This window comes from Amphibalanus amphitrite, unplaced genomic scaffold, assembly GCF_019059575.1.
Source record: "Amphibalanus amphitrite isolate SeventyFive unplaced genomic scaffold, NRLGWU_Aamphi_draft 001874F_arrow, whole genome shotgun sequence".
NCBI lineage: Eukaryota > Metazoa > Arthropoda > Thecostraca > Balanomorpha > Balanidae > Amphibalanus > Amphibalanus amphitrite.
Window position 1 is genome coordinate 38,618 of NW_024883367.1, and position 23,078 is coordinate 61,695.

A 23,078-nucleotide genomic window follows, 5' to 3' on the forward strand; every position below is an offset into this window, starting at 1 on the left:
TTAGCTTTTGTGGAGTCAGCAAATCTTGCATTTCACCATTTGATGTTCGTATTGCACGCTTATGATGTCGTTGCTATTATATATACCTTCTTTTTTATTTCTGAAATATTGCTTCGCAACGCTTGTCGGCGCTCTGAATCGACGCATCTAAACAGTGAGACGCAGTCAAACCGAACCGAACTGCTGTGCCAACTAAGGTGGATCTATATGATAGGCTGCCGAAATCTTAAAATCACCTATTGACTTTGTGGTGTGCCCTGCTTTACTTGTTGCCATTATATTTGTGGGTTTATTCGTCAATTTTCTTTCTCTCTGTGTTTGCAGTTTGTTGTCAGCAGCAGCGGTTCCGTGTCCGTCCGTCCAACGTGAGCGTGGTGGAAGGAGACAGCGCCATCTTACGGTGTGAAGTGCAACACCAAGTCGGGCAGCTCCAGTGGGCCAAGGATGGATTCGCTCTCGGTAAGGCCAGTATCTATCTGCATTATACCCACGTTCATGCCTGCAAGCTGCAAAGACGAATAGATGTAGCTGCCTGTTGGTATTTTAGGGCTGCGAAGGTCGACGATGTGCCTCGTCGCGTTATATCAACTATAGTTGATATAATGCGACGTCATATATGACTATAGTCATATATGACTTCCCAGAGCTGCGACAGCCCCTGTGGTAGCCCACGTGGCGGGGTCGGTGAGCCGAGACAGCGCACCCTTCCGGGGACAGCCCACGCCCCACGCTTCCTTGTTCACCCTTCCTTCCGGCGGTGTCGGCGGCGGAGAGCGTCGGAGACGACGCACCGCTCTGGAGCGACGGCCAGATCCGCCCTCTCCAAAAGTTGTGACGAGTGACGAGCTCCCACGAGTCAAAGGTCGTGGTTCAGGCGACGCAGTCTAGCCGCCACGCAGCTTCCGGTATTTGTTTCTGCAGGAAGAAGCTCAGCTGCAGAAAGCGAATTATGACAATGCACGGAAACCGGTCCTTGCTAGCAATGGCCTCTATGTCAATTTTTAGATATTGAAATGGAGAGCTGCTGGTTGAGGTGTGACATTCTGATGTTTCCTTAGGCTGTGATGCGCCAGTCCCTCGCATGCGCGACGCATTTCTTCTTATCGCTGAACGTCTCACTGCTCACGCCTTAAGCTGCGTTGCGGCATTGGCGATTATGTGCGGCGTGTATGCCGCATGATTAGTAAGCGGCGACCACTCAGGGCTGCGGAGTCGATGGATTTTCGGCGACTCCGACTCCGACTCCGACTTCGGCTTTCAAAAACCAGCTCCGACTCCGACTCCGACTCCGCAGACCTAGCAGGGCTGCGGAGTCGACAGATTTTCGGTGACTCCGACTCCGACTCCGGCTCGAGTTTCTAAAATCGACTCCGACTCCGACTCCGGTCACAACTGTCGACTCCGACCGACTCCGACTCCGACTCCGACTCCGACTCCGCAGCCCTGACTAAATTAAAGACTCAAACGCTCCGATCGGTTTTCAATGAATAACACTGCATACCAAAAATGCCAACCGCTCTCGTCATAAGATATTTAGCTTTAAATAACTAGGTTATCTACATCATTATTTTGAACCAAATTAATACTTTCAACTTAACCCTCGCCGGCCGAGGGGGGGAGGGGGCGGGTACCGCCCCCCATAGGTTTTTTTCGCGATAGCTCCGAACACGCTGGCGATAGAGAGCTGAAACTTGGCATACCTGACCTTTGATTCAAGCCGGATCTTTTGACACCAACCGCATTTTTGGGTCAGGTCATGTCACTGACCTATGACGTCATAAGTGAACCTCTGCACGGTCTTCAGATGTCGCAACTTCGCAACGCCCTCACTGCCAGAGGAGATGTGACAGGGAAATGAAACTTGCAGGATCTAGTATCCATTATGAGTCTCACGACTTGTATATCTCGGATTTGTCCTAAAGGTCATATGAGGTCAGGTCATTTTCGTGACCTCACCATTATAAGTCAATGGGGAAAAATTCAAACTGCTATTCTGGCGCCGGGAACGATCTCCAACTATCTCGAGCACACAGAATCGTGATTTGATGCACTCCTTGCAAGGTTAGATGCGTCACTTTTGCAATGTTGACCTTGCGTGACGTCATTTATGACGTCATCAAGGTCACATTAGTTTTTCGTCAATAACTCTTGATCAAATTGAGCTAGCGAGTCGGGGAAGCCACCAATGGACTCAGGAAGACCTGCCGAATCGAATGATATGCGACATGACCTCTTTCGACCAACTTCGTGACCTGGGGGTGCTGACCTGACCTTGACCTGAGGTCAACACCCCAAGTTGACCTGACCCGAACAAAAAGTATATCATTCGACGCGCCTGAGCGAGGCGAGCACGATGCTGCCAAAATCGCGGCTCTGCGGCCGTTTTTTGCGAAGTTATTCACCTAAAACTGAACCGTACCCTTGGGCACTTGACCTGACCTCAGAGGTCACCGGTTGACCTAGGACCTTAAAATCGGGTACCAATCTCTGCGTCTCGTAACGGCGCACACGCTCGTTTTTTCCGCGACGCGCTAGCTCCACCAGGGGCGAAACGGCGAGGGGGGTCGTACCCGCCCCCCCCCCTCGGCCGGCGCGTATGTAGAAAACCAGTAGGTCCGGCGAGGGTTAACTGTGGTCTCATTATTGTGGCCAAGCTTCTGTGCAGTTAATTACCTATCTCAGCTCGATATAACTGGACCGGGCTGTGCCGTCGTATCTGTTCCCGTACTTGCCGTCTGCGGTATCTTGGCAGTAATCCGAATGCCACGGCCACCTCCAACATATCTGCTCCTTCTGCACATTGTGTAGACGTATGACGTCGGCTCTTGCGGCGGAGGCGGGCCGGGGTCCTCGGGCCAGGTTGCGGTCCTGTGTGCCCGTCCGATCGATGCGCGTCGTTTGGAGTGCGGCCCCGACGGCGATACGGGCCCGCCGCTGCCGGTGGCAGCCGGCCATCAGCCTATCAGTGATACATGGGCCCATATAGGCTAAATTATGGCCGCTGAAACCTCTCCAGGAGGCACGATTTTTTAGCATTCACGGCGGCGACTCTCTCGAGGCCGCTGTGTTTGGGTGAGCTGAGGACTCTGTTTTGGGAAGGACGCGAACGCAGCGCGCCACGATCGTGCCACCCGACTGTCATCAGTTACGGTGGCAGGATGCAACGAGCGCTGCATACCGCCGTAAATCTGACCGAATGTGATGCAATGAGGGAAATCGCCAATAGTGCCGGGGCTGCATTCGTCCAATATTGAAAAGCATGATAGGATCAGTGAGTTCATTCCCCACCGTGCCTGTTTCTGGGTGTTATTGTCCGTCGCGGTGCTAAATAATGTCATATCTGAGGGATTAGCTTTAGTTTAGTTTAGAGAGAGAGAGAGAGAGAGAGAGAGAGAGAGAGAGAGAGAGAGAGAGAGAGAGAGAGAGAGAGAGAGAGAGAGAGAGAGAGAGAGAGAGAGAGAGAGCGAGAGCGAGAGAGAGAGAGAGAGCGAGAGAGAGAGAGAGAGAGAGAGAGAGAGAGAGAGAGAGAGAGAGAGAGAGAGAGAGAGAGAGAGAGAGAGAGAGAGAGAGAGAGAGAGAGAGAGAGAGAGAGAGAGAGAGAGAGAGAGAGAGAGAGAGAGAGAGAGAGAGAGAGAGAGAGAGATCCCTTTATTGGCAGACTCTAGGTCCATAAACGAGGCATCCACTCAGCTAGGGCACCAAGGCCCAATATAACACAATCTCAACTTCCATACAAGCTCTTGGACCATGCTTTCCTTATCAAGGAAGTGTAGGCCAAGTCACTAAAGAATAGTGACAACACAATCCTGTTGGAAGATCGTGCAAGACGTGACACAAGCAACTTCTATTTCTGTGACTGTTGATTTTTACCTATTTAGTTTGTCTTTGGTGTTTCCCAGAAGCGACTGAAGTCATTCAAGTTTCAATGACTTCCCAACTGCATTTGGTTGGAAGTGTGCTTACTGTGAGACGAAAACAACAGCTCTAGCTATAATGTAGCAACGAAAACTCGACTGGAACTTATCCCTTTCAATGCTTTTTACAGGTTACTCTCGGTCACTTCCCGGTTACGATCGGTACCGAATGCTGGGTGACCCGGGGTCAGGAGTGCATGACCTGGAGGTCACCAACGTGACCCTGGAGGACGACGGTCGGTTCCAGTGTCAGGTGTCGCCGAATCGGGGTCAGGACGCCATCCGAGCTGACGCCATACTCACCGTTCTAGGTAAGATTGTCCATTTACTCTCGCCATATTGGGTTCCTTCTCAGAAAGTAGTCGCGCCATCCATGTTTTATTCATCGTACCGTCATGCTCTATGATTTTTTATTGATTTTATGAGTTGTGTTTCATCCGAGGCTCCTTCCTTCGCCGCAGCTCCACCTCTCCCGTCAGCCCTCTGCCGCTCTCCCCTTCCTCGCTCGACCACCTCCGCGCCGCCATCACTCGCCGTCAGTTATATCTGGTAAGAGCAGCGCGCCGGGCCGGACGTTTCTATTTATGCATCAGGAAAATATATCACCGAATGCGGAACGAGCCACCCGAATAGTGGACGACACCGGAGTCTGATAGATCACATCGTGAATCTTCCATGAAGCCATCAGCAGCCGCTTACATAAAGGCTGACATGTGTCCAGTGGGAATTGGATTCGCCAATTATTCGCCCGTTGGCCATTTGTACCCTTCAGCTGGGCTGCATGTTGTGCTTGGACGCTGGCTCTCGAAAATAGTCGGACTGATACTCGGAGTTGGGGTCTTTTATGGTGATTTGGTGACTGTTGGATGGTTCAACACGATTGATGAGCTAACGGGAAAAGAAAGCAGTTCATTGCGTTTCTTCTTTCGATACAATATTGTATTTTCAAAGTCGCCAAAACCATTATTAGCGTTCAACAAAACTAGCGGAACCGTCTTCAGTAATGTAACGAAAACGGTATCAACGATAAAAACAACTGGGGTAGGGGCAGCATATGATGGCATTGCAGTATACTCGGGAACGGGATGATGCAGATTTACCCAACGTCAGGGCCGTACCGTTCGATGTTCCGAGAACTTTAATCTTTGACGTGCCGCCTACCTGACACCTAATCTCTCGTCACAAATTACGAGGGTCTAAGTGCTTTCAAGTTCGCCCCAAGTTTGTCGGACGCATAACTTGTCGTGCATCGGACTTTACCAGGAACGCTGCAGCTGGTAGATCTGAGTACGTTTTACCAGCAGCGTACAGCTAAGTAGGTATAGGCCATAATATTCCCACAAATGATAATCCTAGAATCAGTTGGTCATGCTAGAGATAGCCAAACTTGTCAGCATTTTGAAGCATTGTGAAACGCATAGCAAATATTCGAGAAGTTAGTTAATTTTCCCTGGTTGGTGTTCGTTATCACTATCTCACCAACCAGGGTGAGATAGTGATCTAGTATCTAGTATCACTGATCTAGTATCTATACATTCAGCCGCATTTGCCAGTTTTCTGACAATGTAAATCAAGTAAGCTTTAGTCCCATCTGCGTCAGACTACGTGCCACGTATAGGTATCAGTCAGACACGTGCCACGTTTGCTCCGGCACGTACCGTGGCATTGGACACAGCTGCACACAGGGCAGAGGTAGGCTAAACTCAGATAGATCGCTGCAGGTAAACCGAGCTGCATCATTTCTCAAACGCCTGTTACAAGGCCATGAAATTAGATCACGACGGTGAACCTTTCGGCGCGACGAACAAATTGGTAAAAGGGTTTTCAGGTTAGCAAGGCCCATGGGAGACGGACGTCTCTGAAATCAAGATGTACTTGCATCATTTATTCCAACGTGAATGTTTGCTTATTTCCATGCATCGATAGAATTCGAGGTGCTCAGGTGTGGATGTCCACTGTTCAGTGACCATGATCACCTGATATGTCGCAACTTTTACTTGTGTTGCATTGTAATGTCCTAGCTTAATCTTTTATGCTTTCTTCTTGGATACTAAAGACGCATTGGGTTGATGCTATTCTGGACATATTCGTTTTGAAAAATTGTACACCATGCACGGCATGCATCAACCTTTTGCTCAATACACTCAAAACTTTTTTACTACCTCCTGGAGAGTTCATTTTCATCAAACCCGCAAGATAATAGTATATTGAAAGGGTAACTCGCTGCTACCATTATGTGCATAGTAACGGTACGTGGTTAATATGAGCTTATTCGCCAGCGAAGAGTATCATTACCATGTAAATATCAATATTACTCTCGCGATCCAGAACATCACGAAAACTCTTTCCTCCTGGGTATCATGACTCGGGTACAGATAGTCGTTTCATGCGTGGATCTTGTTTACCCTCGTGAAGATGATATTTGAAATGGAAACAATCAGCCAATCAGAAACGAGATCGGCCGTTTGCGGTTTGAAGGCCGCGCGCATCTGTCAGTTTTCGGCCGTTTCGGCCGTTGGTCTCCGAGAGCGGATGTGAGCAGTGTCGGTGCCGCGCGGCGTGGCCGTTGGTGATTGTGCTTGTGTGTTGTGCATCGCCTATAGAGCCTCTGTGGACATTTTATTGTAAGTACCGATGTGCTAGAGCATTGCGTGCCGTTGAGTGGTGCTAATTTGATCTGGTTAACAGGACCCCGTGCACGGCCACGTGGCCTAGTGTTGTGAGTACGTACATTAATTTTGTTGTGATGCTACAAGTTTATGCATTTTGTTGGTGACTTTGAAAAAGCCTTGCACTGTAGTGATCCAGTCTCATTATCTCACGCAGACGGGCGACCACCCAGGAACGCCGTCGCTCACTTCAAATATTGTGCGCTCTGCCTAATCCAATATGAGGGCGCTGAATGTCTTGTATTCATATTCAAATTGCATTCAAGTTGTATCGTGGTGTTTATTTACCGCTTGTGCATTGCTGAACGCTTTGTATAAATTTGTATGAATAAGTGAAGAGTCTCACAATGTTCATGGTTGGTGTGCCCCTCGTATTGTTTGTACGGAAGCCAAATACACCTACATTGTTGCTCTTGAAACATTTTTTTTTAGTTGGTGAGCTCCGGTTAACAGAAGCTTCGTGAAGCTTCTGAAGGAAGCGTCTGTGGGTCTGTTACCATCCTCTGGGGGGTTTACACTAAAGGAAAGAGTAAACATTACCATGTGACAAAGGGTAGGACATAAGAATATACTCTCTGTAGGAGGGTAAAGCACAGAGTAGATGATGCGTTACTCCCTAAAAAAGGGTTCCGTTAAAGATTTACCCTTTCAAAGAGTGTAACCCAAAAAATGTTACACTCTAGACAAGAGTCAATCAAAAGAGTTAACCATTCAGAAGAAGGTAAAAAACGTCTGTGTGTCATGTTACCCCTCCCTGGCGAGTTTACTCTTCATGAAAGAGTAAAATTTACCATCTGGAAGGTGGTAAAAAACGTCTGTGTGTCAAGCTACCATGCTATGGCGGGTTTACCCTTCAGGAAATGGTAAAAAAGTTTTCAGTGTAGCTAAGCATATTTCTACTAAAGTACTGCATTTAACTAAATTTAAAATAACAGTCCTTTCATAATGAGGCCCATCTATAGGTATTGCTGCCTGATCACAAAATTGAATTACTGACGCATGCCTCTGGTGCTCGTATTCCAGTGAAGCCGAGGGCGGTACGGGTCAGCTCTTCTGCTCGGTCGCCGAGGCCGGGTCAGTACGAGACCCGGGTCGGCGGTGAGGTGACCTTGACCTGTGACGTCATCGGTGCTCGGCCGGCTGCCCAGGTGCGCTGGGAGAGAGACGGCATCCCCATCCAGCCAGGTGAGCAGTGACGAGCAGTTCTTTGTCATCCTCCAAGTCCCACTTAGCTTATAAGCTGCCGGGTAACGAAGCCTTGATCAGTTTTGCACAAGATAGGGCAGATAACTCAATGCTCATGGGCATGACTTTATTGGTTGTGTACCTACATTCAGGTGCAATAAAAAAGTAATATTAGGAAAGCGTGAAGTGAATGTGACGTAACCCTGCCTTCTTTCATTTCCAGCGCGAAGGGACTCGTTTTCTGGCTGGGGCCACCCGGGCCGTAACGATACGACCTCTGTGGTGACCCTGCGACCCACGGCAGCCGACGACGGAGCCGGTATCTCCTGTGTGGCCCAGCACCCGGCCATAGCGCCGGAAGATCAACAGTACTTCAACTCGACAATAATCTTATCCGTCCTATGTACGTATTTGACATTGAAAACATACATGTTTGCTAAACTGGTCTGGGTGCAACATTCTCCTTGATTTCAGTCAATCAGTTGCTTCGTGCTCCGTCTATCGCATTCGCCACTGTCGAGACTGCGACTCTCTTCAACGCAGCCTCACTTAGACCGATCTGTCACGTTTGGTTCTTGACTTCGTGTATTCCCGTTGTCATGTCCGGCTACCACCATCGCCGTATCACATGCTCTACGTCGGCGGCCTGCCGTTTTCAGATGCCCCGGGAGCGCCTACCATCACCGACCATACTGAGGGCGAGTGGGTCTCGGTCGGTGAGCAGAAGACCCTGACGTGCGTCTCGGTGGGAGGTAACCCTCCGGCTGACCTCGTGTGGTTCCGTAACGGCCAGCCAGTGACCTATCAGTACCGGGCGCAGGCCGGCCGCGCCATGGCCCAGCTGGTGCTCACCGTCGAACGCGACGATCACGGCGCAGAGTTCCGCTGCGAGGCCTCCTCCAAGATGCACCCGGCGCCGATGGTCACCCACGCCCAGCTCAACGTGCAGTGTAAGTGAGACAATGTCGGCTTGTGATACGTCTTATCGTTATAGCAGTGGTGTCTGTTGAATTGTGCGAAAACTATGCGGTTGTATGATCACACGAAGGAACGAGATGTGCTTATGCGTTGCATTTTTACTTGCATGCAATTTGACATCTGGAACCGATATCATAGCTGCATTTTGAGGCTTATTCTTGTTAGGGATAGAGGACAACTTGCATTGGATGAGCCCGGGGTATTTCAAACGTTCCTTCTCTTTTGAAAGATGCAAACGCACACTGGCTGTGGGTGTTCTGTTTGTACATATTGTGCGCGTTGACTGACCGTCTGTTCCTCGTTCATTTCAGTCGGTCCAGAGAGAGTCACAGTGTCGGGAACACAGGAAGCCAGAGGTGGAGATACAGTGCACATGTCCTGTATCACATCCAGCAGTAACCCGCCCGCCAACATCACCTGGGTCATCAACGGCAGAACCATGATGAACGTAAGTTCTTACATGATGCAATCACCGGCAGCCATAACTCGCTTGCATATACTTGTTGAATGAACGACAACCTTGTCCATAGTCCATATCCATTATACCTAAGGTCTGTGATAAGAATGTCTCCTGAGCTGACTAACGCGGCGTAGAGTCAGGTATGGAGTTTGGGACGCCTTGGCGGTGGACGCTCTCAAATCTCTATTTATCCCTGATAAATGACATGGCCCACAGTCAGTAGTGCAGCTCATCCCGCGATGCATGCAGGATGAAGTGCATGCTTTTGTATGCTAGCGTTGAAAGCACACTAGGTATGAGATCAGTAACAAAAACCGCGTTTCTGCCTGGCCATGTGAAGTCGGTAAGTGGGTCAGGTCGCATCCGATTACGTAGACTTGATAAATGTTTGACATGGCTTGGCTCTAAATTTCCCTGTCAACTCGAGATTGCATAATCAGCGAACTTCTCATCTTAGAAAATACTCATTTAATATCCCTTGGCTTCAGTTAAAAAGACTGTCCTTATCCAAATCTAAGCATAACAGAACATCTCCTCTCTCTACTTGTCATATAAATACTGCGGCTCGGGCCATCCGACTCACGGCACTGGTGTGTAATCGACCCCTAGCCGTGGTATCACTACACGGCAGTCATGCATAATGCCTAAATCGAGCCGTATAACACGACTTACCACTCCGCTGAGATTCCACATTATTTATTGGGCACCGGACGGTCGGCGGTAGTCGGGTTGTGCCTCCCTCGGCTGCGCTTACCCAAATACTGCTCTGATCTGGCGTCCCGAGAAGCGGCGATGTGGCTGCAGAAACCGGTCCGTGTCACTCCGGGATGGAGGGGCAGACCGACACCTGAGACGGATATGCCGTAAGGCGTGCATCTTTAGCTAAGTTATGACCGGGACATATTGGAGATGTGTGACTTTTACGTGCCTGTAACATCATTAGAATTAGATCAGCTTACTTAGCCACGCTTTACCATATTTTCCCTAAGAACAAGGAATGTACCACTGGCGTTTCCGCATTGTGACCGTATTTCTGTTTGTGCCTGTCCTCAGATGAGTCAGTCTCACGCGCCGAGTCCGGCCGGCAGCGGCTGGGTCACCCGCTCCAACATGTCCACCATGGTGCCGCCCGGCCTACAGGAGGACATGCTCGTCTCGTGCCATGCTCTGAACCCTCGACTGGGCGTCACCAAACAGGGCGCTCAGAAAGTCACCGTGCTGCGTAAGTTGGGAGTAACTACCTCGCTGGCATGCTTCAGTGACCTTTCTCCCCAGCCGCCTCATTGGTCCCTTGGTCTGATCTACAATTTTAGTTCGCCCCTATGGCCCTCTTTATTTTCCCGACTGTCGTTCCCATTTGGTCCGCACTATTTTCCCGACTTACTGTTCCTCCATCCCCGGTCCACCTCACTTGCCTGCCGTCCTGGCCTGCCTGACTGTCCACTGTCCAGTGCTCCATTCCATCTTATCCGTTCCTACGTGCGGCCTTCCTCGGCCCTGGCCCCACTCCCTGGCCCGCCCACCCTGGCATGCCGCCCGAATTGTGCCGTCGGTCGCTGCGGCCAGCCTGTTCCGCAGCTTACCACGTTAATGATTGTAATTTCCGCGAAGGGCTGCGTTAATGTCGCCATCTAATGTATATGGAAGCTGCGTATGAATATCTGAGAAGGTGTTGATTTGCTAAAGGGAGTGGAGATGCTCAGTGATGCTCGGTGCTGTTCTGCTATTGACGGTGTTGAACAGCAGTGCATTCACTGACACATTTGAGCTACTGATTTAGTAATTAAGTTCCGTGTTTAATCGTCTGCTAAGCTCCCGAAGCAGCACAACAAGCTATCACAATGGATTTCATATATTTGCTTCAGATCCTCCGGAGCCGCCGACGATCCTGGGCTACGAGTCGGGCTCCCACCTGCGGGCCGGAGAGCGGGTGTCTCTCTCGTGCGTCTCGCAGGGCGGCAACCCGCCGGCCACGCTCACCTGGTACCGGGGCGACACGGAGCTGGCCTCGAGCACAGAGGTGCGCGACAGCGTGGCCAGGAGCGTGGTCACGTTCCAGGTGGACCACGCCGACAACGGACGCGCTTACACCTGCCACAGCACCAACTCGGCCATAACGGGCGTGCAGTCAGCCAGCGTCACCTTGAGTGTCTTTTGTGAGTACTGCCAATGGAAAACTATCAGCCTTGGTGAATTTTGAAACGGTTTGCGTGTGTAATTATGGTAATAAATCGTGCGCATGTATGAAGTGTCGTTGACAAATACCCTGGTGATACGTTACCAATTTCATCGTCAGTTTAGGCAACATTTATTTGATTCTGAAGTTAATTAATCTGTTTTCCCTTTCCCAGTCCCTCCGTCGAGCCTGAAGCTGGAGGTGCGTCCGGACGTGTTGCGGGCGGGTAGTCAGGCTCTGCTGACCTGCGAATCGAGACCGTCGTACCCGGCGGCTGAGCTGACCTGGTGGCGAGACAACGTCCAGGTCACCGACGGGGTCACCGCACTGGAGACCTTCAAAGCCGGCAGCATGGGCGGGTGAGGATGTCACCTCTTTAATGTTGACAACTCGGGCTGAAACTGTTGTATTGCGTTTATATTCCGTTACAGTCGAAATGCATTATTACATGGTGGTACTTACCATTGCGTCTGAACTTATTCTTTTTTCTTGGGAAGAGTACGTTCTTGTTCTGTGTCTGATCCCGCCATGCCTGCCTATCTTCCGCCGACAGGACGTCGAGCCGAGTGCAGCTCCGGAGGAATCTGACCACCTCTGACGACGGAACCGTCTACCAGTGTCGCTCAGAGACCCGGGACGTGGCTGGCGACGTGCGGGACCAGGTCACACTCAACGTTCACTGTGAGTCCGCGCACCTCGCAATGGTCGATTAGTTCGAAATATCGGCCAAAGTTAGCGTTTTCCGTCATCACTCGATGACTATTATAGCCATTTTTTTTTAAATAAAAGATAAATTTTGAAAGTTCTCGCTCCTCTTTGAGGGGTAAATATGTTTGTGACTGTTGTTTTCCTTCTGATTTGCTGTTCTTCCTCTTGACTTATTTCATATTGCCTTGGAATATAAACACTGATTGTGCTCCCTAACGAATGCTCATCGCGCATGTTTCCCATTTTCAATAACACGATAAGACATGCTAGCGATAAATCAATAAACAGATAATGATGACTGCATAATATCATTGCAGATCCGCCCACATTCCCGAAGCGGATTTACACCGAGGATATCGAGGAAGGGGAGTCACGGCGGATCAACATTACGGCCCGAGGCAACCCCGGTGACATCTCGTACCACTGGTACCGCGTGTCGACCATAGATGGCACTAGGGTGATGGGCCACGGACCCGTGCTGAACGTGGTGCGCGTGGCGCGGGAGGACGCGGGGCTGTACTACCTAGAGGCCATCAACAGCGAGGGCAACTCGAGCGTCAGCGTCAGCATCAACGTGCAGTGTGAGTGCCGCCGCTGCCTGCGCGATGGCGGTCTGGAGGTCATGTGATAAGGACGGGGACATTATGTCATTTGAAATAAGATCGTTTGGGTGCTAGGCATAGCTCGTTGTCGGCCGTCGATTATTTTTAACTGGGTCGAAAATACATTTTCTGTAAAGCAAAACGTAATGTGAACTTTACCATTTCCTGTAATGGCTTCACTCAGCCTTTTCCCATATGGCTCAGCATATGCCGGCTTTCTTAGGCATTATCCGCACTCAGTGAACCGGTAGCTCGTATATCCGTTCTCTGAAGCGCTGACTGACCCCTCGACACTCTCGTCCCCAGACAAGCCGGAGCTGATCGCTGTCTCGGAGAGCGCCGTGGTGTCACCCGGAGTGGACGGCGTGTTATCCTGCTCCGCCAGTGCCAACCCCAGCCCGCCAGACCTCATCACCTGGCACCGGGAGGGATTCGACTTCAGCTCGCCTCGGGTCAACATCCACAGCCGCAACGGCACCTCCTACCTCACCCTGTACAACGTCACCAAGGAGGACAGCGGGCGGTTCGAGTGTCGTGCTGCCAACGAACTGGGACAGACGGAGGCGAGGACGGCACTCCTGGTCAGACGTAAGTGGGCTGCATGGGTTGCGAGGTCTCCCCCACTGGGGATGATGGGATAGGGTGATGTTGAATAGCTATACAACTAGTGCAGTTTCCTTTGCATTCTAATCTCAAAAGCTTATATGGTCTCCGCTAAAAGCTTGTTTATTGTGTCGCCAAGCTAATTGATGTAGAGTTCGTGATTGATGTATGGTTCAGAAGGTCTTTGAAGTCCCGCCGTCTGATCCGTTTGACGTTAAAGGCTCGGTTCAGTGACGGATCAGACTGGCCGGTGGCAGGCCAGATTTGTCCGTTCGGACTATTCAGTGGCAGATTTGATTGCCTGACCGTTCGGTGGCGAGCTGACGGTGTGTCGTGTCGACTGTCGACTCTTTACAGACGCCGTGGAGCTGGAAGGAGCCGGGCGGGTCGGTCGGGCGGCTGCTCAGCTGGGGGACACGGCACAGGTCCCGTGTCGCGCACGAGGTGTGCCCAATGTTACTTTCGAATGGAGCACCAACGGAACAGCTATCCTGACGGCAGAGACGGGCAAAAAGTACCAGCAGAAGGACACTCAGGTACGGTACACAAGGAACAGCTTGAGCTTGACTGTGAATCGATGCTGAAGTGTTGTTCCAGACATGTCGCTTCCAAAATGCAGGACCGATAAATGTTCATAACGCAACCATATTTTTAATCCGTTCCTATAGGAAGTGCAGCTTTCACAATAAAATCCTTTGCTTTCTAGATTGACTTGGTAACGTGGCAGTCGGTGCTCCGTATCAAGGACGTGCAGCCCTCGGACTACGCCACATACGAGTGTGTCGCCCTCAACGAGCTGGGCTCTCAGCGTCAGCAGATAGAGCTGGGCCGTCCCAGTGCACCGGACCCTCCGCTGGGTCTGAAGGTGGTCAACGTGTCCCACGACTCGGCCACCGTGGCCTGGGAAGCCGGCTTCGACGGCGGACAGGAGCAGGTAAGCATCACACATTTTGTTGTAGCATTTGGAGCCGACAATGAATATTTGCACCTTTGCAACCGATAACATATTTCAGGTTCAGTAGAGAAGACCATTCAGTGATAGTTTGATAGAAATAACTTCATCGAATAACTGCATCGAATAACTGCATCGTCATGATAACTTCATCGAAACTATGCGCACTTGACAAGCAAAGGCGCCCTCGAAAAATGCGCACTTGCCACCCAAAGACGTCTCCTGCGCCTGTTTTAGCTGTATGTTTACTGACGGGGGTTACAGACAGCGTTCCATGTCTGAACGAAACACGGTTGTGTCTGTTGCAGAGGTACAAACTGCGGTACCGGCAGTCCCCGGGTACCGAGTACCACTACGACCCAGTGCCGTCGTCCTCCGGTACCCAGTTTACCGTCACCGGCCTCCGAGCCAGCACGCGGTACACCTTCTCCGTTATGGCCTACAACACTCTCGGCAGCAGCGCTTACTCACAGGAGGTTACGGCAAAGAAAACAGCGAGTGAGTAACTGGAATGTTTAGCTCGGCATTAGCTATTGATTGACATAAACGCTGAATGGGTTTCAAACCGAATACAACGTCTGGCAAACAGAAGTTGTTGATGTACAAACTTTTCCATTTGCCTCGGTCAAAATTGTTTGTTTGCTCTTGAATTATGTAGGACGCAGTCATGTTATGTATTTGTTCAAACTGAATCATTCGCCGTGTTCAACTATTTCCTGAGCAAACACCGAGAGGTTGAAAAGCGCCTCTAATCAATAAGTACCCACAGCCTTCCTTCAGCATAACACCCACGCTGCACGTAATGTGGTCTTCACCCTGAATTGGAATTTTGCGGACCAACTCATGTATGATGCTTCGTCAGTCGTATCCTACTTTTCACAGATATTGGTTCACTCATGGGGCCGATATACATATAAAGTGCTGTCTAACACGGGACGCTAACACGGGACGCGCTCTGGTGTCTGACTTTGTTCTTTATGCTTTGTTGTAAACGGGTCTTCTTTTCCATGGTGACGGCTGCTCCTTGCCTCTTTTCGAACTTTTCTTGAGCTTATTGGTCTCTAGCTGTAAATATGCTGCTGCTCTTCTAACATCTGTGGTGTTGGCTGTTTTCCGCGGGGCCAGCAGGTCCGCCGCCCGTCAGCTACGTCACTGACCGCGACGAGCCGGGCGGACCGGCCGCCTTCCCGCGCGTGGCCGTCATCTCCGTCACCGCCGTCGGCGCCCTCCTGCTCATCCTAAATGTCATCTTCATCGGCTGCTACCGCCGGCGCCGGCACCTCAAGAAGCAGAAGGCCGGTGAGTGGCCGCATGTCTGTGTGTCTGTGTGTGTGACCCGGTGACCGGTCGCAGGCGACGCCGATGGGGCCCAGCCAGCCATGTTTGACGAGGCCCGTCTGCCCTGGATCGTCATCATCGCCGTCTCCTCTGTCGGAGCGCTGCTACTCGTCATCAACGTCACGCTCGTCGTCTTCTTTATTCGACGACGCATGCGCAGGGCGAGGCAACCAAAGATGTTGGAGTCTGCATGTGAGTTTGTTTTTGTCTGATAGCGACCATGTCTGCCCATTTGCGTTGTTATTTGTTGATGTTAACCCGCGCCGTGCTGGTGGCCTGAACTTTCCGCCGAGTGCTGGGGGGGCGTTTTCACGCCCCCCCGTCTAACTCGGCTCCTGGGCCACGTAGCGACACGCGGTAAGCGGCAATCGAAAGAGCGTCAAAAATAAGGACGAAAACACTTCGGTCATTTTTTGGGTCAGGTCAAAGGTCAGGTCACCAGAGGTCACCAAAGGTAAAATGTTGACTATTTCAACATTTTGGAAACTGCCAACGGCTATCTCGGGAACCGATAGAGCTACAGCGCCGCGGAAAAGCGCATTCGATAGCCCTTTTACAGACCTTTCTGAGTAATGTTCTCAGATTTGACCTCAGGTCAACGGTTTAGCCTCTAGAGGGCAAAAACTCCAAAAATAGCCGTTTTTACGAAAAACGTTTTTTCGTCAATAACTTTTGACTCATAAGCGCCATGACATTACTTTTGCCAGCATCGTGTTCCTCTCGTCGAGACGCGTCGAATGAACTATTTGTTGACCTTGAAAGGTCATTTTGAAAATTTGACCTCAGGTCAAGGTCATGACCTGACCGAAAAGGGTCATGTTGCATATCAGTCGATCCGTATCGTCGAGCTGAACACATCTGACGTGTTTTCACCGCTCTAGCACGTCTCTATCAAAAGTTATAGCCAAAAAAACTGCTGGCGACCGTTCATGACCTGAGATGACCTCAGGGGCACACAGAGGGGTCACAGGTGCATTTTTCCTATTCAGTGTGTCATGTTTACCTATGAACCGATGTTTGAGAGCGTTTTGAACGATATTCGTCCAAAAGAGGCGCATTTCAATTTTCTCCCATTGACTTATAATGGAGAGGTCGCAAAATTGACCTGACCTTAGGTCACAGATATCAAAAATCCGAGATATACATTTTATACATACTGTTACTCATATCAATCGCTGAAAGTTTCAAAGTGATCGTTCAGTCGGTGTAGCTATAGCGAGCCTTTGAACTTTTTCTGAGGTAAGGTCACTTGACGTGACCTGGTGACCTGACCTTGAACGGCCTAGGTCTGAAATTTTCACAACATGTGCGGAAATGATGTAGGAACACGTGTACCAAAAACGGCGGCGCTGCGCGCCGCCGTTTTTGAGATATTCGCGAAAAACCTGAGGGGGGGGGGGCGTAAAAACGCCCCCCCCCCCAGCACGGCGCGGGTTAAAGCTCTTATTAACCCTCGCCCTGGCAGGGCATTTTTCATAACACGGCCTGGCAGGGGGGGGGGGTCGATGCGACCCCCCTCGCGATTGGCTCCTATGGCACCTAGAAACACCAAATTTGGTAGGTAGGTGGGCCCCCTGGAGTTCTCGCCCCTGTGCAAATTTGGTTGCTCTAGGTCAATATTTAGGGGGGTTTTGGGGGGTATAAATGTAAAAATTTCGCTAAAAACAGGTCAAAAGTTTTTCGCTTATAACTTTTGATCTAATTAAGATAGAGCAAAAAGAAAAGCACCAGTGAGCTCAGCACGTCAAGGCGCGTCGAATGATATACTTTTCAGCTTGCTGAAGTGTACTTAAAGTTTTTCTTAAATTTTAAGTAAACTTAACACGCGCAGTGGAAGGGGGGGCGGATTTCGCCCACCCCTCCTGTTTTTCGCTAATAACTCGCGCCGCAAGCATAATATCAATGTGAAATTTCGGCTACCTGTCCAGAATTGAATTGCGGATCTTCTCGTGCAAGAAGTAAGAAAATCGGTTCACAACTTTTCTGGTAATAGCGGTGTAAAGTCAAACATCCTGCCGCCGCGGCGGCGCGGCGGCGCGGCGGCCGGCGCTAGCCGTTACGCGCCGCCTGAATTGTAGACTGTGCCGGGGCGGGACGGTTCCGTCTTTACATCGCGCTCCTTACCGCTGATTATATTAGATTCGCGTCAAATTCGGTGAGAAGACTGAGAAATGTACGGGCAATCATATGGTCAAAGAATTTTGAAAATCGGCCGGTAACAACTTGAGTTATGAGTGTGTAAACACAAAATTGTGATTGCCGCGTTTCCCGCGTCGGCCGATGCCGCTTCAGCCGGCGACATCTTATCCTTAGCAGGCTTCTAACTGCCATATTTATTGTTGGATTATCTAGAAATTCACCATACATACTCACAAATGTTGGTTCTTTCGTATAGTGAAAGATTTAAAAAAAAAAATCGGCCGGTAACTTTTTGAGTTATCGGCGTGTAAACGCAAAAAAGTCGCTAATATGGCAGATTTGACCACATTTGACCTCATTTGACCTTGAAGATAATGACCTAGGGTCATGAAATTCACACACAACAGAGTTCCCCATGGCCCCCACCTACCCTCCAAATTTCGTCTTTCTAGCTCCAGTGGGAGCTGAGATCTTAGGGGGGGCGACATCCGCCCCCCCCCCTTCCACTGGGCGTAGTACTCGCAACCCTTCCACTGCGCGTGTTAAATTAATAAATTAAGTTAAAGTTAACCAAATTGCATCATATCGCATATCATTCGATTCGGCTGATCACCAGGAACACAATGATACCATTTTTTAAGCTCTAGCGTCATTATGTGCCAAGTTATTGGCAAAAACGTCATTTGACCTCAGTTGACCTCATTTGACCTGACCCATGGATAAGTACACCAAACAAAGAAGCACCAAGTGACCTGCTGTTAAGTACTGTGGTTTCAAAGCACAAAAGTGATAGAACGAAGCGGATATCTCCAGTATTTTCCGAATTTAGTATTTTCCCATAGGCTTAACATTACGATGTAATGACCTCTAACTGACCTCAGGTCAGTGACCTCAAAAAACCCGAACTATATGTTATACAACTCGGTGAACGTAGCACATCCTGAAAGTTTGAAGGAAATCAGTGCAAAACTGTGAGCTGGACAGGTGCAAAAAGAAAATTGAAATTTGACCATGACCTTGTACCGGTTTTTCTGACCTGGTGACCTGACCGAAGGTCACCCGGACCTGAAATTTTCAGGTCATATGTAAAAAGGTTGCCCCATAGGCTGTGCCAAATTTGGCGGCGCTGCGCGCCGCCGTTTTTACGCTATCTTCGAAAAACCTAAAAACCTTAGGAGGGGGGGTCGCATCGACCCCCCCCCCTGCCAGGGCGAGGGTTAAGTTGCTTCTGTTTACACATTGTCCAACTTAGTTTTTGTGAGGAAACTTGACTCTATCTTCCCTTCAGAATGTTTGTGACGTCTGGAGTTAGTTGCCAAGTCTCCTACGTCGTAGCCGCTCTCTATGTGGTTTTTATTGTATCTCGTCGAGTGAAGTGTACCCTGTCTGAGCGGGTCATTTGTTGTCTCCAGCAGCCAGCGAGGCGAGCACCAAATCGGAGACACTCCACATGTACGGCAACGAGACGGTCAGCTCGGTCTCTGTCAAAAGTGGCGGCAGCTACAGCCGGGAAGACAGTGTCGCCGACTTCGAGGTAATTCCGCCTACGGCGATAAATCTCGGCCATCGTACGCTCAATGTGGTATCGGCCAATCGTTGAAACTTTCGAAGAACTGGATACTTCCTGGTTTCTAAGTTTATGGCTTTCCTGACTTATCGTGGTGTTTAATTTATTATTTTTTAATTTTAAATTGTGACTCTTTCTATACGCATACAATGAACGTCCTGATTGTAGCTAAATATGATGCTTGAACGACGCGATATCAAACATAAGGCCACGTGACCGCCCCCCCCCCTTTATAGATATTATATGGGGACCGTGTGAAAATCACGACCCAATGGCGTATACGCCCCAAAGGACACTATCCGCCTCTGACCTGTGGCTTACCCTTCCACAGGATGACATGAGTCGGCGCCGGTACGACACGTTCCTGAGCGACTCGCCTCTGGAGCCTCCGGTGGAGTACGGCGGTCGTCCCAGCTCTCCGGACCGGGCCGACTATGAGCCGCCCGAGCAGTACGCCGATGCGCTGCGACGCAACTCGTACGCCTGCACAATGGGTGAGTGGTCGGCGAAGGAGGGGGGGGGGGGGGGGGAGGAGAAAGGGGTGTGGGCGGGATCGGGGTTACTGATGTAGTGTAGTTTATAATGTGTTAGCATAGAGCTACTGGTATGCGTATGCATCTGACAGCTGTGTGATTGCCGATGGCCTTTCAGTTTCACATAATAATGTTACAGCTTGGCACATCAAATTGAAGCGCCACTGCAGTTGTTTCGTTTTGCGTCATGTTGTCAGCTCCTGGATCATGCTCGGAATTGGTTTAGACTTCAGAGAGTAAGAACTTTATGGACGTGCCGCTCGTTTCCAGGTGCTGGTGTCGAGCCGATGAGCAGCAAGCTGAACACGACGTACGTGACGCAGCCGCCAAGAGCGCCGCACTTCCGTCCATCGGCTCTAGACGCACCCACACCGGACCTGCTGCACTCGAGCGGGCCCGGCTCAGGCTACTTTCCGCCGGAGCCGCCGGCCGGTCCCGGCCGCCACTACTCGACGCTGCCGCACCAGCGGAGGGCAGCCGCCGCCACCGCCGCGGCGCCCCTGTCCAGCTTCAGCCGGCAGTGCTCCAGGCTGGCCAGCCCGCCGCCGACAGTCATCACGGAGACACCGCCCCTCGAGCAGCGGGGACACCTGGTGTAGCGAACCCCTGGGACTGGGACTGTATAGTGAACCCGTCCCTGGGGCAACGACAACTCCTTGTGTGGCGGACCTCTGGAACAGCGGGGACTCTGGCGTAGCGCACCCTATCCTGATTCCATCTTGCGTTTTGTCTTATTAACATTGATGCTGCCACGTTCATTTGTTCATGATAATCCATCTTTTCAAAGCTCGTGCTGACCCCCGTTCACTGAATTTTATGTCAGTCTTCCCTAGACCCTGACCTTTGACCTGTCACCGCTGCTCTTCCCATCCCGACCTTCCCGTCGTCTCGCCACCCATCTGAGCGAGTGGCTCGGCTGTGATATCGCGGATCATACCCAGTGACCGTCTGTCACCGGTGGGGGTGACACAGACGCCCGTCACTTGGTGACCATAGTGGCCCGAAGTGGCAGTGGCAGACTGGCAAAGCACCGTGAATTGCGCTGGCGACCGTCCGAGCGTCAGTTTCAACTTACTGATGCGGCTACGGTGGGACTCATCTTCTCAGCAGAAGTGGGAATTCGTGCCGCGTTGGTAATCGATGTCAAGCGTCTAACGATATGTGAGGACAAGTGTGTTGTGCAAAGTAACAGTGGACACTGGACAGTGCACAGATGCACACATTTGAAATGAACAGTGCGGAACGGGATATCGTTACGCTGTTCTGTGAGTTCGTTTGTGATTATCAAACGCAATGTCATGACGAGTGCTCTGAGCATGAACTGTATGAAGTAACGAATGCTAACAAATCTGGTTTTAAATGTGCATGCGGGGTCTGTGAAGCTCATGACGTTTCGAATAGTGTGAGGTGAATGCGTATGTATACCTGAGAAAATGCATTTGTGTTTGTAAAATGAACGCACATCATTATTCGCCCCTACATCAACCAGTCCTTTCTCGGAGGGACGCTTGGGTTTGTTATACCCAATGTCCGCCCTTCCTTCTGTGCACGTGCACGCGAGGGGGAACGGGCCATCTAAACCCAGCGGTCATGGCCTGCGCTCCTCTTATATCTTGTGCATTCGCATCGTCTCATCATCATTGCTCTAGTCATGCGACGAGGTGTGTTCAACGACGGATCTGTGTTCCGTAAACCGTGTGATCAAAGGCGCGGTGGGCTCCACTGCACTTCCACTTAGTGGTACGTTTGTCAGAAATGTGCATGGTCCTCTTTTTAACTGCGACATGTTTGTACAGAAAATACAGATACGGATGTTTTCCTGTCTCATAAAATATACCTACGGAGGGGCGTTCTTGCGTGCACTGCACTGGGATTTCCTTAATCATTCGCTCTTTCCTTGTGAATACCCAAAACGCGGTGAAGTATAGCAGCATCCTGCCGATAAATGTTGAATTCTGACCTTTTTGACTTGGATCAGGACTAGACTGTTGAAGATTGTAGAAAATTACGTATATTGTACCGTATGAGATAATATGATGCTGCCGATAACGGGCTAGGTATAGGTAATAGGGCGATTGCCTGTTCAAAATCTTGAACTTTGAAGCCACAACATGCTTGACAGCGTTCCAAAATTACCAGAGGCAAATATTTTTTTTGTGATCGAAGTCCCACAAACATGACACAAAGATAATGGTAGCGAAATCAAGCTCGTCGCCTGAAAGGTGCCCTACTGATTTTGCCGTCGATTTTTTACTACCCGATTTTCTCGTAAACAAGCTGAAGACGGCTTGCTCCTTCATCGCCTAATCCCTCTCCACTGCTCATCTGCTGCCAGAACTTCGAGAAGGACCAGTGCGAACGCGACGCGGACTCATTCAATTATAGACGGTCCATCGCCGGCGCGCGAGGCGATTCCGAAGTTAGCGGCCCTTGTTTTGGACGAGTGGCGAGCGGGCACGGAACGGTGCGAACGGCGTCTGGTGACAACTGTCAATTGGAGGAACTAGCAACTGTCAACAGGCTTGTTTGAACAGCAGCGCGTTGTAGAAACGAGACCAACACCGCTGGGTGTCAACAGAAGGGCGGAAAAACAGGTGCAGTGCCTAGTTAGAAGTCGTATTTTTGATTAAGTTGGCCCCTAAATTAAACGACGCCCTGAAATGGGTCGCATTTCGACGTGCGTCGCCGATCCTGTAGGTATGACACTTGTGTGATGAAGATGGAAATGAAAATGGGATAATTAAATTTGATTTTGGACATTTTTGGCCAATGCCTGGATCTTCTGTATTATAACAAATAACATCCGCGCCGTTCTGTCCCCATCCAGCTCTGTCCCCACTCCGTCTTCCATTTGTTTGCTGCAGAGCGGAGAGGCGCTCGGTAATTCCTCTAACGGTGCTCTGCGCCATGCCGGCATTGCGGCCCATCGATGTATCGCCCGGGCCGCGTATACCGGGCGGTAATCCGTTTACCACAGCTCCGACCGACGTCGATACAGGCGCGCTCGTCGCTCACTGGCGCCGAGACAGTGGGCACGTGGCGCACGGTGGGGAACACATCGATGGGGGGTTGCGGGCCCCCATCACTGCTGGAAGCGGGGAGCACATCGCTGGGGGTGGATCCAGGCGGAGAACACATCTTTACAGCAGATGGACCAGGGAACACATCACGGCAGGGACAGGCCAAGGCGGGGAGCACATCACTGGGGAGGGGGGGGGGGCTACAGGCAGATAACACATCACTGGAACGTATCC

The 23,078-nt window shown here is 50.6% G+C and overlaps 1 protein-coding gene across 1 annotated transcript; it reads left to right on the forward strand.

Moving 5' to 3' along the window:
* The first annotated feature begins 329 nt into the window (after positions 1–329).
* On the forward strand, positions 330–21,641 carry LOC122375571 (nephrin-like). The gene is made up of 19 exons (XM_043355054.1): positions 330–459; positions 4,046–4,225; positions 7,607–7,768; positions 7,992–8,171; positions 8,428–8,718; positions 9,058–9,194; positions 10,260–10,428; positions 11,072–11,362; positions 11,558–11,741; positions 11,936–12,063; positions 12,408–12,671; positions 12,999–13,280; positions 13,653–13,831; positions 14,002–14,229; positions 14,556–14,745; positions 15,376–15,546; positions 19,140–19,258; positions 19,623–19,785; positions 20,095–21,641. Exons 2-19 carry the CDS (start codon positions 4,084–4,086, stop codon positions 20,421–20,423), a joined length of 3,609 nt encoding a protein of 1,202 aa, XP_043210989.1. The 5' UTR covers positions 330–459; positions 4,046–4,083; the 3' UTR covers positions 20,424–21,641.
* Positions 21,642–23,078: the final 1,437 nt, after the last annotated feature.